This window comes from Scaptodrosophila lebanonensis, unplaced genomic scaffold, assembly GCF_003285725.1.
Source record: "Scaptodrosophila lebanonensis strain 11010-0011.00,11010-0021.00 unplaced genomic scaffold, SlebRS2 tig00000089-arrow-pilon, whole genome shotgun sequence".
NCBI lineage: Eukaryota > Metazoa > Arthropoda > Insecta > Diptera > Drosophilidae > Scaptodrosophila > Scaptodrosophila lebanonensis.
Window position 1 is genome coordinate 2,672,953 of NW_022060565.1, and position 13,201 is coordinate 2,686,153.

General features: G+C 42.0%; 3 protein-coding genes and 1 non-coding gene across 4 annotated transcripts; 2 read left to right on the forward strand and 2 right to left on the reverse strand.

The window, feature by feature from the left end:
- Positions 1-300: 300 nt before the first annotated feature.
- On the reverse strand, positions 301-1,380 carry LOC115626839. Its single transcript, XM_030522324.1, has one exon. It carries the CDS (start codon positions 1,314-1,316, stop codon positions 456-458), a length of 861 nt encoding a protein of 286 aa, XP_030378184.1. The 5' UTR covers positions 1,317-1,380; the 3' UTR covers positions 301-455.
- A 518-nt stretch (positions 1,381-1,898) lies between these two features.
- On the forward strand, positions 1,899-4,144 carry LOC115626718 (probable ATP-dependent RNA helicase DDX56). Its single transcript, XM_030522162.1, has 4 exons — positions 1,899-2,039; positions 2,102-2,853; positions 3,074-3,490; positions 3,557-4,144. Exons 1-4 carry the CDS (start codon positions 1,977-1,979, stop codon positions 3,984-3,986), a joined length of 1,662 nt encoding a protein of 553 aa, XP_030378022.1. The 5' UTR covers positions 1,899-1,976; the 3' UTR covers positions 3,987-4,144.
- Positions 2,908-2,998, forward strand: LOC115627044. Its single transcript, XR_003995642.1, has one exon. It is a non-coding gene; the product is annotated as a small nucleolar RNA Z30a (small nucleolar RNA).
- A 441-nt stretch (positions 4,145-4,585) lies between the features above and the next one.
- On the reverse strand, positions 4,586-7,210 carry LOC115626799 (protein a6). The gene is made up of 2 exons (XM_030522268.1): positions 6,776-7,210; positions 4,586-6,693 (listed from the first exon to the last, which is right to left on the reverse strand). Exon 2 carries the CDS (start codon positions 6,689-6,691, stop codon positions 5,288-5,290), a length of 1,404 nt encoding a protein of 467 aa, XP_030378128.1. The 5' UTR covers positions 6,692-6,693; positions 6,776-7,210; the 3' UTR covers positions 4,586-5,287.
- Positions 7,211-13,201: the final 5,991 nt, after the last annotated feature.

Consider the following 13,201-nt stretch of genomic DNA (forward strand, 5'->3'; position numbering starts at 1 on the left):
ATTAAACGGAACTAATGTAAGCGACCGAAGCGAATACCATAACATCTGAATTGAATTTTGGTCAAATCGAAACAGTGTTGCCTAACTTAATAAATTAGAGCAAATTCTCAAAACAACATTTATATACACACATTTCAAACTTGAATGTTTGTTATACTATGTACATTTATTTGCTTTGTCTATAAATTACCATTGCAATTTATGATTTGATCTACGATACAGTAATGTAAATAAATAATTTACCAACAAATTCCGATGAAAACCGACTCAATGCAAGCAACTTTAAGCCAATACAAGAACTACTTAAATATAAGGCCTTTTATTATAAAATAAGATTTACATTTCCAGAGTAAACCTTAATTATCTTTTATATCTAATTGCTGTCTATCTACTTCTCAACCCTTTATTGGAATTGATAGCAAACCGCTACTACACTTGCGGTTCCTTATGGGCTGTCAAACTATAACCGCTGATTTTTTTTCGGCCTTGTGTTTTTTAATTTTCTTACTGGGAGGCGAATCGGGCTCATTTTTTACCACAACATCGTCATCGCTGTCACCTATGAGGCTTAAGATATTATCCACGTCTTTCTCCGTCTCATACTCTCCCCCGTTGAAGCTATCATATGTTTGATTAAGATTTGGAGACACACCTGTGACTACCGTTTTTCGAATGGCGATTTCTTTTTGCTTCAGAGTCTTTGTGGTGGTCTGCAGTGCGTTGCGAGTTTTGTAGTAGTTAGCTGTGCGTCTTAATTGTGCCGTACACTTTGCACTTGTTTGGTCTGCTTCGCGTAGAACTTTAGCTATTTTTTTGGGCACCTCAATGCGCTTTTTGTAATCGCGGCCAAATAATGGATGGGAAACGATCACATTGAATGTCGGCGGTTCTCCAGCCTCTGGGAACGTATCTGGCTCCTGCTTTTGTGGTTCTTCCATATCCTGTTGATTACTCAGCACTATAGAACCGGACAAGGGCAATGCGCAGAGTTTGTATTTCTCTTTGGGATTCACATAACCAATTGCTGAGCGTAATGGCTGGGAGTAGATTGCAGAGCGCACCTGAATGTTGTCAAATGTGCGGCGTCCTGGAACTTTGATGCGCTTACCAGCAAGACTACTGGGATCCATTCCTCTTGGAATCTGCACTATCCACGCCTCATGTGTTTGTTCGTCGAAATCATTTAATATCTGGCCACAACATTCTGTAGCAAAGCTCTCTGCCTGCACCGCCATGTCTGAAGCATGCTCCTCCAAAAACCTGTCAATGCTCTCTGACAGAACTTGGCGAGCGCGTTTTTTCTCCTCTCTTTCCATTTAGATTTGAATTAAATACTGCCAAACTTAAACTTGAAAATGTAAATATTAATATCACGAAGCGCAACAACCGCACGTGTTGGATTGCCAGTGTTTGATAGGGCGCATGCGATGTTATACGATGCGTGCCCTTTTGGAAGTGACAGTGTTGGGTAAACACTCAAATTACATATTGGTCGTACAATTCATGATAGTAAACATCGATATGTCGAACATCGACGATGTTTTGACCACTATGCATTGATGTTTTCCGATGGTTTTTTTGCTAACGATGCATCGTCGATCCATCGATGTTTGTCCAAACATCGAACATTATTCATGTTTTGTTGGGCGGTCACATTTCTTTGTGTTATATTTTCCATCAAAAGTCATAAGAATATTGGTTTATTTCTTATTCTCTCAATGTTTCTATAAGGAAATAATTTTGTTCGATTAAAAAATAAAATAATCATTTTTTGCAGTCCCTGCTGTAAACACACTTATGGTCATATGTACATTGAATCACGCATCTTCTTACCTTCTTCATCACGACTCACATTTCGAGAAATTGTAGCTGCGTTTTGCAACACTAAACGACGGCCTTTTTGCTTTAGGGGCGAAAACGCGTGTGTGCGGTTCTTGGTGCCTTTGTAGCACGCAATTATAATTTCATCGCTGATCATGAGCGCAGAAGGCAAACTGTTGCAGTTCCATGAACTGGAATTGGACCCGCGTATTCTTAAGGTAAATAAAGCTCTGTGGGATAAGGAAGAACACAACTAACAGAAATTTATTTTATTTGTTAGGCCATTGCGGACCTCGGATGGAAGGAACCGACGCTTATACAGTCGACGGCAATACCGCTCCTGTTAGAGGGCAAGGATGTCGTAGTGCGTGCGCGCACTGGTTCTGGCAAGACAGGCACATATGCGTTGCCGCTTCTACAGAAAATTCTTAACTCTAAGCTTAATGCCAGCGAGCAATGCGTGAGTGCATTGGTGCTGGCGCCCACCAAGGAGTTGTGCCGACAGTCGCGTATCATCATCGAACAGCTAGCTGAATCTTGTGGCAATGTTATACGAGTTGCAGACATAGCTGGCAGCTCCACAGATGCCGTTACTCAGCGTCATGCACTCGCGGAGCGACCAGACATTGTGGTATCGACGCCAGCCAAAATACTTGCGCATGCAGAAGCCGGCGGCGTTGTTGATCTTAAAAAGATAGAAACGCTAGTGGTAGACGAGGCAGATCTAATATTTGCCTTCGGCTACGAGAAGGACTTCAAACGCCTGATCAAATACCTTCCGCCCATTTACCAGGCAGTACTTGTCTCGGCCACTATCACCGATGATGTTGCGCGCATGAAAGGGCTCTGTTTGCACAATGCCGTCACACTGAAGTTGGAGGAGCCAGAACTGGTGTCGCAAGAGCAATTGACGCATCAGCGCATCTTGGCCGAAGAGAACGACAAGCCAGCCATATTATTCGCGTTGCTGAAGCTGCGTCTCATTCGCGGCAAGAGCATTATATTTGTGAACAATGTGGATCGCTGCTACAAGTGAGTACGGTCCTATAACCCTAGCAAATTTTAAGTTAATAACCAAATTAAAATGCCACATGATGTCAAATGCTTGTTAACGGAGTGCGCAGCTGGCAACAGTTGGCGCACGCATGACCAGTCGACTAATCTTCTCGCTGATGGTTATAACAACAAGCGGCAGCTCTTAATACAATACTTCTTGCTGCTTTCACTAAAGCCTTTTAAATTTATGTTACAGGGTGAGGATTTTTCTGGAGCAGGTCGGCATACGCGCCTGCGTGCTCAACTCTGAACTGCCGGCCAATATACGCATTCATACCATCAGTCAGTTCAACAAGGGCACCTACGACATCATTATTGCCTCTGACGAACAAATGCTTGAGCAACCCGGTCTGAAGAACAAGAAGCACAAGCCCCGCAACGACTTCGAATCGAGCGCCTCGCGTGGCATTGACTTCCAGTGCGTCAATAATGTCATCAACTTTGATTTTCCACCCGATGTCACTTCCTATATACATCGAGCTGGTCGCACGGCGCGTGGCAACAACAAGGGATCCGTACTGTCGCTGGTCAGCATTAAAGAGGCGGCTGTCAACGATGCCGTAGAGGATAAGTTGCGCGAGACTTTCGCTTTGCAGAACGTGCAGGTGATCAAGTGAGTAATTCAACAAAAACTGCACCACTGTCATCAGACTAACCCTGTTATTGGTTTACCCTTTAGGAACTATAAATTTAAAATGGAGGAAGTTGAGGGATTTCGCTATCGTGCTCAAGACTGTTGGCGTGCGGCCTCACGCGTTGCCGTTCACGATACACGTATGCGAGAGATCAAGACCGAGATCCTCAACTGTGAAAAACTGAAGAGTTTCTTCGAGGAGAACAAGCGGGATCTGCAGGCGTTACGACACGATAAGCCCCTGCGCACCGTCAAGGTGCAATCTCATCTCACGCAGGTGCCCGAATACATCGTGCCCAAGGTACTGAAACACTGCGTCAACACAACCGTCACACACGATGCGGCGACGGTCAGCAAGCGGCCACGCATGTCCAGCGCCAAGGCTGCCTTCGAGCGGCAAACCAACGATCCCTTGTTGGTCAGTCAGGTGGACTATGGAAAAAAAGGAAAGCACAGGCGCAAGCAAGCCAAATAGACTTCTAGAGTGTACGATTAGTCTGTAGCGCCTAGATGTATGTACCTATGAGCAGTGATCCAAAGTCGCTTTGGTTCACGGCTTAAAATGCCTTTTAAACCTGTTTGTGTATAGAAAGTGTCACTATTAAAACCTTCTGCTTCATGTTATGAAATTAATGAATGATTGAAAGTATTTTGGAATTTTGGACAGATCTATCATATTATTGGATATAGCTTTACTCTGATTTTACACTATTGTGATCTGACCGACGAGCCCATTTGTTGAATGGACGTGTCTGTTCGTCAATTTCTATGCATCAAGAACAGTCCGATTAAAAGTATATATGGGAGATAATTAAAAATAAAATTTACATTAATTTTGATTTATTTTTTTGGAGGTGTGGTAGAGAGAGAAAGGTTAACAGAGAGCGCAACCACTGCGGATGTTCAGTTGAGACGATGCACGTCCACAGCAGATGTATAAATTACGAGATTATTAGGTCTAATCTTCAGAAACTTTTGACTGATGAGCCAAAGACCTGGAGGATAGCTTCATTCGAATCCAGAGACTTGTTTAAGACATTAAAAAAAATTTATTTTGCGTTTTTTCTTATTAATAAATACAATGATCTGTTCATTTCTCTTCGTGTATACATAGTATTCTCTATATGTATGTTTATGCATCTGCCATATATGTATGTATATATAACTATGTATGTATGTATATCTCATCATTATGCGTAGTGTATATTTAATTACTTATCCAAATATTTGTATTGTTGTGGTTTTGTGTATAACAAATATTATATATAAATATTTTATTGTTTTTCTGGGTTGTTTTCTTCCGTTTTCTCGTTTGCCTGGTTTCTTAAAATATATATTTTGCATCTCCTTTAAAGTTACTGTTTTTGTTTGTTGTGTTTTTGTTTTTTACAAATTCTTCTTTGATTTCTCGACAATGCGCTTTCTACTTTTTTTTGTACGTTTTGCTTCTCGTTTCTTTAAAGCTTACAGTATTAGAGGGGGCGGAAAGACAGAGTGGGAGGCTGGGAAGGTTCTTATGCATGTACAATCGGAGCGATACAGGCATAGGAAGCGAGAGAGAGAGAGAGATAGATGAAGGAGGAAAACAACATGCATAAAATGGCGCGACGAAACAAAACATCTTAATATTATTTGCACTACAAGCTACTGCAAGGAAAAGACGGGAGCACAAGCTCAGATACACACCGCCAGTGTGTGTGTTTGTGTGTGTGCGTATGCTCGCGCTTGTTTCTGGGAATGCTATGGCGTTGCACTGGGGATTCCATTACCCATTAATCAGCCCAGTTTGCGTCGTCGGCCGGTCGGTAATGTTGAAGCGGTGGGCGCCACCACTGGCAGAGCCAAAGCTACAGGCGCACCACGTCCTGGTCCAGCATACTGCAGGTGCTGCACCACCGAGAGCTGCGGCTGTTGTTGCTTTAGTAGCTTGGCAGCCGCATGCGCCTCAGCCGCAACCACTGGATGCACCAAGTCGGGAGCAGCGCTGCTGCTAGCATTGCCGTTCTCGCAATCATCATCGTCTGAGATCAGTGATATGCTTAAGTCGCTCGACAGCTTCAGCGATATGGGAACAGGCGGCGAGGGTACCACCAGAGGCGCCACCTTGGCGCGCATTGCTGGCGATAGTTTTTGCAGCTGCTCGGGCAGCAGGTCCTGCGCGTATTCGGGCACACCGCTGGAGGCGAGACCTTCACGCAGCTTGCTCAGCGACAGCTCATAGATGCGATTTGCAATAACTGTGTGTACGGTGGTCTCGTCCGGCAATGTGGCCGCTATGGCGCTGCCAACGTCCACATCTAAATAGCCATGTGTATGGCCATGACCATGGCCGTTTGCCGTGGACGTCGTGGTTGCTGAGGTCGAGGTTGGCGTGCTGCAGCTATTGGGCTCGCCGTGGAAGGGCGAGTAAAGCGCCTGCTGCCGCCGACGCTGCTGTCGCGCATAACAGTTGGCAGTGGTGGCATTGCGCGGCACCAGCGACACGGTTACCTCCTCTACAGTTTCGGAGAGCGTGAGTGGGGCCAGAGGCGGTGGTGAGCGTAGCAGCGGTCGTTGCAGTTGCGGTGGTCGCTGCCGCATGCCCATCTGAATATCGTTGCTCCCCTGGTCGTCGTCATCGCTGGTCAAGACTATGCTGTCGGCCACTGTGGGCATTGTAGTGGATGTGACATGCTCGTGGCGCTTGCGTGGCTTTGGCGCCTTGCGCTGTCGCTTGACATCAGCCATGCCAATGATGTTGTTGTTGTGGTTGCTACTGCTAGTCGCGGGCATCAGTAGCATTGTGGAGCTCTGCGCTGGCGCCACTTGCACAGGGACCAGCGTAATGTTGGGCACCATAGATAACTGTAAGCTGGCTGGGGCTTGTACATAGAAACTGCCACTGCTTGATGGTGCTGGTGCCTTTACCGGCGGCTGCACTGCTTTTGGATTCAGAGCGCTGGGGCTCTCATCATCCGATAGCAGATCTATAGTTATATCCGCGGGCAGGGCGGCAGCCACGCGTCGGCGGGGCAGCAACTTTTCAGTCTTGGAGGCTAACGCATTGGAGCGCAACTGCGCCATATAGAACTGTTTGCGCGCACGCAGGCGCTCCATCCAGCGGGAGTGCCGTCGCTTGAGACGTTTGTTGTCAAACAGTTTGGGCGAGATGTAGAATGGGTCGGAATGTTTGTGATTCATGGCTGCAAACCAAAAACAATGGAAATATTAAGTGGAACTGTGCATTTTATTGACCAGCTTGTGGTTACTTCGATGTCTACTCACTGTTTTTGTTGTTGCTTCTTTATCGACTTGCGGTTTCAACTGCTAGTCCGACACTTCAGCTTACGGGGCGTTGTTGTGGATGCGGATGTTGTGGTCGTTGTTTGGCAGCAGCTGTTGCAGTTTCTGTCGCAACAGTGCCACCGCCGCCTGCACCACCAACACAATTACAGTTAGTTCTGCTGGTGTTGCTTCTGCGGCGGTTACAACTTGCATAATTACGCCCCAGGCCCCTCGAACTACACTGCAGCACTCCGGCGTCGGCTGCACGGAAACGCGCTGCTCGGTTGGTGGTCGTCCTTGTCTTCAGGCGCACTGTCCGCTCCACTGAAACATTTTGCGCGTGCGTCTTTATCTCTATGCGAATCGCTGTTGCAATTTTGTTTCGTTTTTAGTTTTGCGCACGCCTTTTACTGGCTGGTGTTGCGTTTCTTGTTGTAAATTTTCGTGATTCTGTTTATTTTGGCGTAGGGCTGTATATCGGTAGCGCTGCTGTCGATTTTATGCAGCGACACCTATCGACCGCTATCGACATGCCAGACATGCAGCAATGTGCTTGGGTTGCTGTCTGGGCTAAGCGACAGTACGTTACTTTTTGAAAAAAAAAAAACAATCGTAACAGCCTATGCTGCATATAGTGAAAATATAAAAAATGAAGTACACACTCTATTTTCAAATCAGCAATTATAAAGTGCCATTTAAACCAAACCCGATTCCACTTACCTTATCGCTTGTACTTTTTTTGTTTTAATATATGTTGTACTTGTACGTCATACATGACATAAGGGATGGGAAAGAGTGATAAAAAAAATATGCTAGAAAATTAGCGCCACCCACAAACTGTCGGCTCGTCTTTTTATAGTCGAGCATGCGCCACACATTTGAGTGAAAACAGCGGAAAGCTTTTACTCGCCCAGTCGAGCTTTCACTCCAATTGTGAGCGCGATTGACACAAAATCTGGGGCAGGATCATACCGTTCATGACATTTAAGCCACCGCCACAATTACTTGTATATATTGTAGGCCATGTATTATTTATGTATTCTTCTTAGTAATAATTAGTAAGAATAAGCGAGAACCTGGAGTGTTTTTTAAGTAATAATTAGTAAAAATAAGCCAGAATCTCGAGTTTTTTTTACATTTTAAAAAATATTTTATTTAGTTACATATTTTCTGCACATGTTTATTTAGTTTTTGATTTTATTTATAAATTTTTATCTTTTATTGTTGTTGTTAATATTAAAGTAATTTCTTTGTTCCCATTTGTGATTTAAATTTCTTTTGTTTTAATTAGTAAGCTAAAATGTCAGCCTTTAGTTGATATTAATAGCTCGTTAGATTTATCGTCTATTCTCAGAGATGGTCCTTATTGGAAATTATTAAATTATAAATACGAGGAAGTACAAGATCACTAATCTAGACCCACGAAACAATCCAGTTAGAAGCGAAATCTGGATTAATCGTCAGTGAATGAAAATAATTATAATTCCTTTTTTTCAACAACTTCATAAGTTCGTAGTATTAGCATAGGTTTTCGAAAAACGAAATATAGATCACATAAATAACTTCTAGAGGACTATTCGAGTAATAACCAATATGTATATATTAACTAGAGTTTATTATAGTAGTAGCATAACTAAACAAGAATTAACCAAAAAAAATGAAAAGAATGAAATAAATTAGTACCAAAAACCATAAACCAAAAACCACCTTTACGAAATATAGTATCTATATCGGCTCTGCATGTGGAGACGTACAGTCACGTTGATCGGGGGTTCCCTTGGCCATATCATAAGAGTACCAGAAGAGGAATTTTTATATTAAATATCGACTTTCAAAGTTCTTGTGCATATGTTTTACAAACGAAATAGAATGAAACAAACCTACAAAACATTTTTATGAACAGCAACAACTCATAGAACTTTGAACAGATGGTACATTTTTTATATGGAGGCGGAATCAAATGTTAGCCTCGACTACAAATAATCTTTTTCAGCAACAAAACCCTTAAATTCAAAGCATGGCCAACCTGAATCCTGAATTCGAATACCTTTTAATTAACATATCGATCATCTCAGGTGGCCTAAAACATTGAATTACGAAACAATCAACGAAATCTTCACACATTATATGTGTAATATTGTATTGTGTATTGCATTCTTGTTGCTCGAATTGAAAGATGTTGAAGCTAAAAAAGAAACGAAGATGGTCTTTCAAATAGCTTCCAAAAGCTTCAAAATAATAAATTGTCTTTAAAATAAAGCATACAGTTAAGTTAAAGGTATTGTAGTGATTCCTTAGCTGTGCGATTTGTTTCGTATTTTCTAGATGGCAAAATACATTAAGAAGATGATGACAATTTTAAACCGACATAGCTATATGGCCTAAGGGAGATGAATAACTCTGTATGTTCCTTTATTTTGGCTTATACGAGTAAGCCCAAGTTTTGTCTAATGACCAAATGCTTTGCGCGATTGAAGCTAGTACAAGTAGAAAGGACCCTAATGATAAGTATTCAAGCGATGCGCAGAATGCCGAACCATTTGAATGAAACTTAAACGCGAAAAACTCTCAATAGACAGAGAAATGCCGCGAACGCGGCGCGGGGTGGACAGAGGGGGTCAAAGGTGAAAGCGCACCAGAGATCTGCTTTAAAAATGCATGCAAAATGCTCATTTTACTAACGGAAAGCAAAACTAAGTGGGCTGTCGAGGCTGAGGCAGTAGTTGCCGATGAGCGGGGCTAGGAACGGGGCTAGGGACGGTGGCACCAGTGGAAAATGTGAAGAAACGGCGTAAAGACAATAGACAGGAACCACAACAAAAATTATAGACTCAACTTGGCTTGACTTGACTTGGCGCGATGCGCTTGACTGCCATTACCGTCGTCATTGCACACTGGGATGAAAACTGCAGAACCCAAAGCCAATTCAATTCAAACAGTTTCGAATTATACACATACAGACTTATTTATAGTTTATATCCATAACAGCTATTATTAATTAATTAACACGATTTTAATGTAGCATTTGAAACTATTTATCGCACTCCAGTTAAATTAAACTAAATATTAGTTCATTGAAAATTTCGAACAAGTGGTTTTTAAAGATTTCTCTCACATTAATTGGGAAATGTTTTTTTTTTAACTCAGGACTGATCATTGCGGAGTTTCAGGGTGAATTGAGAATATTTTTATAAATTGCGTTACTAAAATGAAGGTAAGATTTTGAGAAAAATCAATTCTAAATAGTATATAGTATAAAATGATTTGTGTTTGTGATCTCTCTAAATTGACGAAAAATATTTCGTTTAAATAGAAAATCATTTTTATACCCTGTACCCAAAGGGTACAAGGGTATATTAGTTTTGTGCGAGTGCACATGGAACACACAGAAGGAGGCTTGGTAGACCCCACAAAGTATATATATTCTTGATCAGCATGACAAGCCGAGTCGATATAGCCATGTCCGTCTGTCCGTCTGTCTGTCCGTCTGTCCGTCTGACCGTCTGTCTGTCTGTCTGTATGAACGCAAGGATCTCCGAAAGTATAAGAGCTAGAATAACCAAACTTGGTATACAGATTCTCCTGAGACCGAGAAAGGACGAGTTTGTTAATTTTTTCTGATCCGCCCCCCCCACTCCCCCCCTATTACTGATTTTCTATAACTCCCGTAATTCTTGGAATTTTGAGCTAAAATTTGGTAGTCACATTAGGTTAGTAATTATATATCCGTATACCAAGTTTCATTATGATAAAATGATCGGAAAGAAAGTTATAGCCATATAACCAGGCCCAATGCACACATACATACATATGTACAAGTACACAAACACGCATAAGGCACGATTCTGATGTAAATGTAAATGTATGTATGCATGCATGGAATATTTTATATTTAATTAGTTAATATTTAGTTAATTAATTAAATTAATTTAGTTAATTAATTTAATTTAATTAATTAATTAATTAAATTACTTTTTTATGGGGTGGTACAGGGTATTTAAGAGTTGAGCCTGCTCGACTTTAGCATTCCTTTCTTGTTTTTTTCTTAAATATAGAACTTTTTTTTGTAAAGTCATTTGAGACATATTATAAGCTGTGTCTAATTCTAATTTCTTTGTGCTGTCTGACTTGCATTTGTTATTGCTGGTTGATCTTAATATTAAATTACTCGAAGTACTCCTAATGTTCATCTATAGGTACAGGATGAGCACTGAGTCGATTCGTAACTCTAGCGCGTTAATAAGCATACTCCACATTTGAGATCTTATCGAAGTACGGACAGATGATGTAGATGATTAAAATGCTTATTGTGAGGATTTAATAAAATGTTTGAGTATGAACGATAGGAAGCAAATTTTCTTTGCCATATTGGGTGTGCACAGTTGTGTGGGAAATAGGGCATCTGTTTGTAGTAAGAGTGCATCGGATAGCATTTCCAATTACCGTTGACCGCCTATCGAAATTGTTCAGGCCTTAATTGTATGCTTGGATTTAAAATTTGTTTAACATATTGTACTCGTACGACCCACAGTGCATTGTTTTCTTTGTCGACTACGTGGCCGCCCACGGTTTGGCAGACACTCTTTCCGTTGCCCTGTGCTGTTTGCCTGTTCGTCTGTTTGTCTGTTCGTCTGTTCGTCTGTTTGTCTGTTTGTCTGTTTGTGCATTGTGCCTCGGCCGCTTAAATCCACGGTGCATGCTGCACGGTGCTAGGTGCTAGTTGCACGAAGAAGCATTCTGGGTGGCGCATTTAGGCGCAACAGCAGCGCACACAGACGTAACCGTAATCGACTCAAGCTCGGCGAGACGGGGGCGAGACCGGCAAACGTTTCCTGCCTGCCTGCCTGCCTGCCTGCCTGCCTGACTCGCTGTCCCCTACCCTGACGACGACTTGGGCTGCCCTCTGCATTAAAATAAATTTCTTTTGTGTGCGTTTTGCTTCGAGACGTTCCAACTGAAGTCGGGAGGGAGCTGGGCACTGCTGCTAGTCTGGTAGTTGCAGTTGCAGCTCGGGATAAGGCTATAGAAGCAGTCGACTCGAGCCGAGCCGAGCCGAGTCGATTTGAATGAATGCACGTACCAGCAGTATTTGTAGCGGCTCTGCGGGCTCAGACTCAGACTCAGACTCTGACTCTGACTCAGGCACTGGCTCTCCTTAAGCGTCATCACCCTCATCATCATCATAATCATCATCAGCATCGCCAAAGGAGTTGTCTTCGTAGTCGGTGTCCTCGTCGTCGTCGTCGTCATCATCGGCGTGGGCGCCTCGCGTTTTAAGTGTTTGTATTTTTCAGGTGTTGAATTTTCATTGTGCTTGTCTTTGCTTACAACCATTGTTGCTGTTGTTTTTGTTGTTGTGTGGATTTTGGTTTGGCTGGTTGCTTTTTTTTTCTCCCTTTGTATTTGTTGGCATTACGCCAAATGTGCAAAGCCAACAAAATACCAAAAGATTGCACATTGCACCTGTCTTTTGGCTGGCATTTTGGTTTACTGCCTCAGTCTGCCCGGCAGGCATCCTTGGCCTGCTCTGAGGTAATTCCCTGCCTTGCCCTCGTTACTGTTGTTGCCGCCTCTCCACTATTCTTTTTTTCGTTTTTTTTTTTTTTTAGCTTTTTGTTAGCACCACTGCTTAAAGCTGCCATCAGACGGTTACTTAATCGCAGTGGTTTCCCTTGCCGAACCGAGACAGCTCTTTAGGCACAGCTAGTCTCGGTATTACCATCACTTTTCAATTACATTCTCATTTTTAACAACAATTCCGTCATACCAAAGAATTATATGTGTAAATACTGATTTCTGTGTTCCTCATTGTAAAATAATGGTAATTTGTGTATTTTCCAAGTGAAATATTCTTCCATTCAACTCATTTGTGGTTCCGTTATTACTGATAGACCATTATACAAGTATATTCTTGAATTTCATAGAAAATAATTATATGTGCAAAACGACTCAGTTGCCTTCGGTCTGCGTTTAAGTGAACAAATAAATTTAATTTAAATTCAAGTGCAACTATAGTAAAAAAAAGGGAGTAAGCGATTGTGTAAAGCTAAAGAAAACCAAGAGTTTTTTAATATTACTGAAATGCCAGGGGGAACGGAATTGTCCAATTGTCCAACAATGTTTGGTTTTAATGGTTAAACGCCATTTCATTGCACATATAATTATTTTTAGAGGAGTACTTAGATACAATTCTAAATATTTGTACCTTCGCTAAAGATTAATAATCCAATTGCAGAAAACTATGTCCTTGTTTCATAAATGAACGGTTTTATTTTCGAACATTATATTCGATGGCATATAATTTGCCATGACCTGGTAAGAAGGAAGGAAGCCAGCTCGTCAAATCGATAGTACCATAAAGTGTTTGTTAACACTCGTATATTGCTTGAGGAAGAAACAAAATTAAATTAAGAAACTATGCAAAAA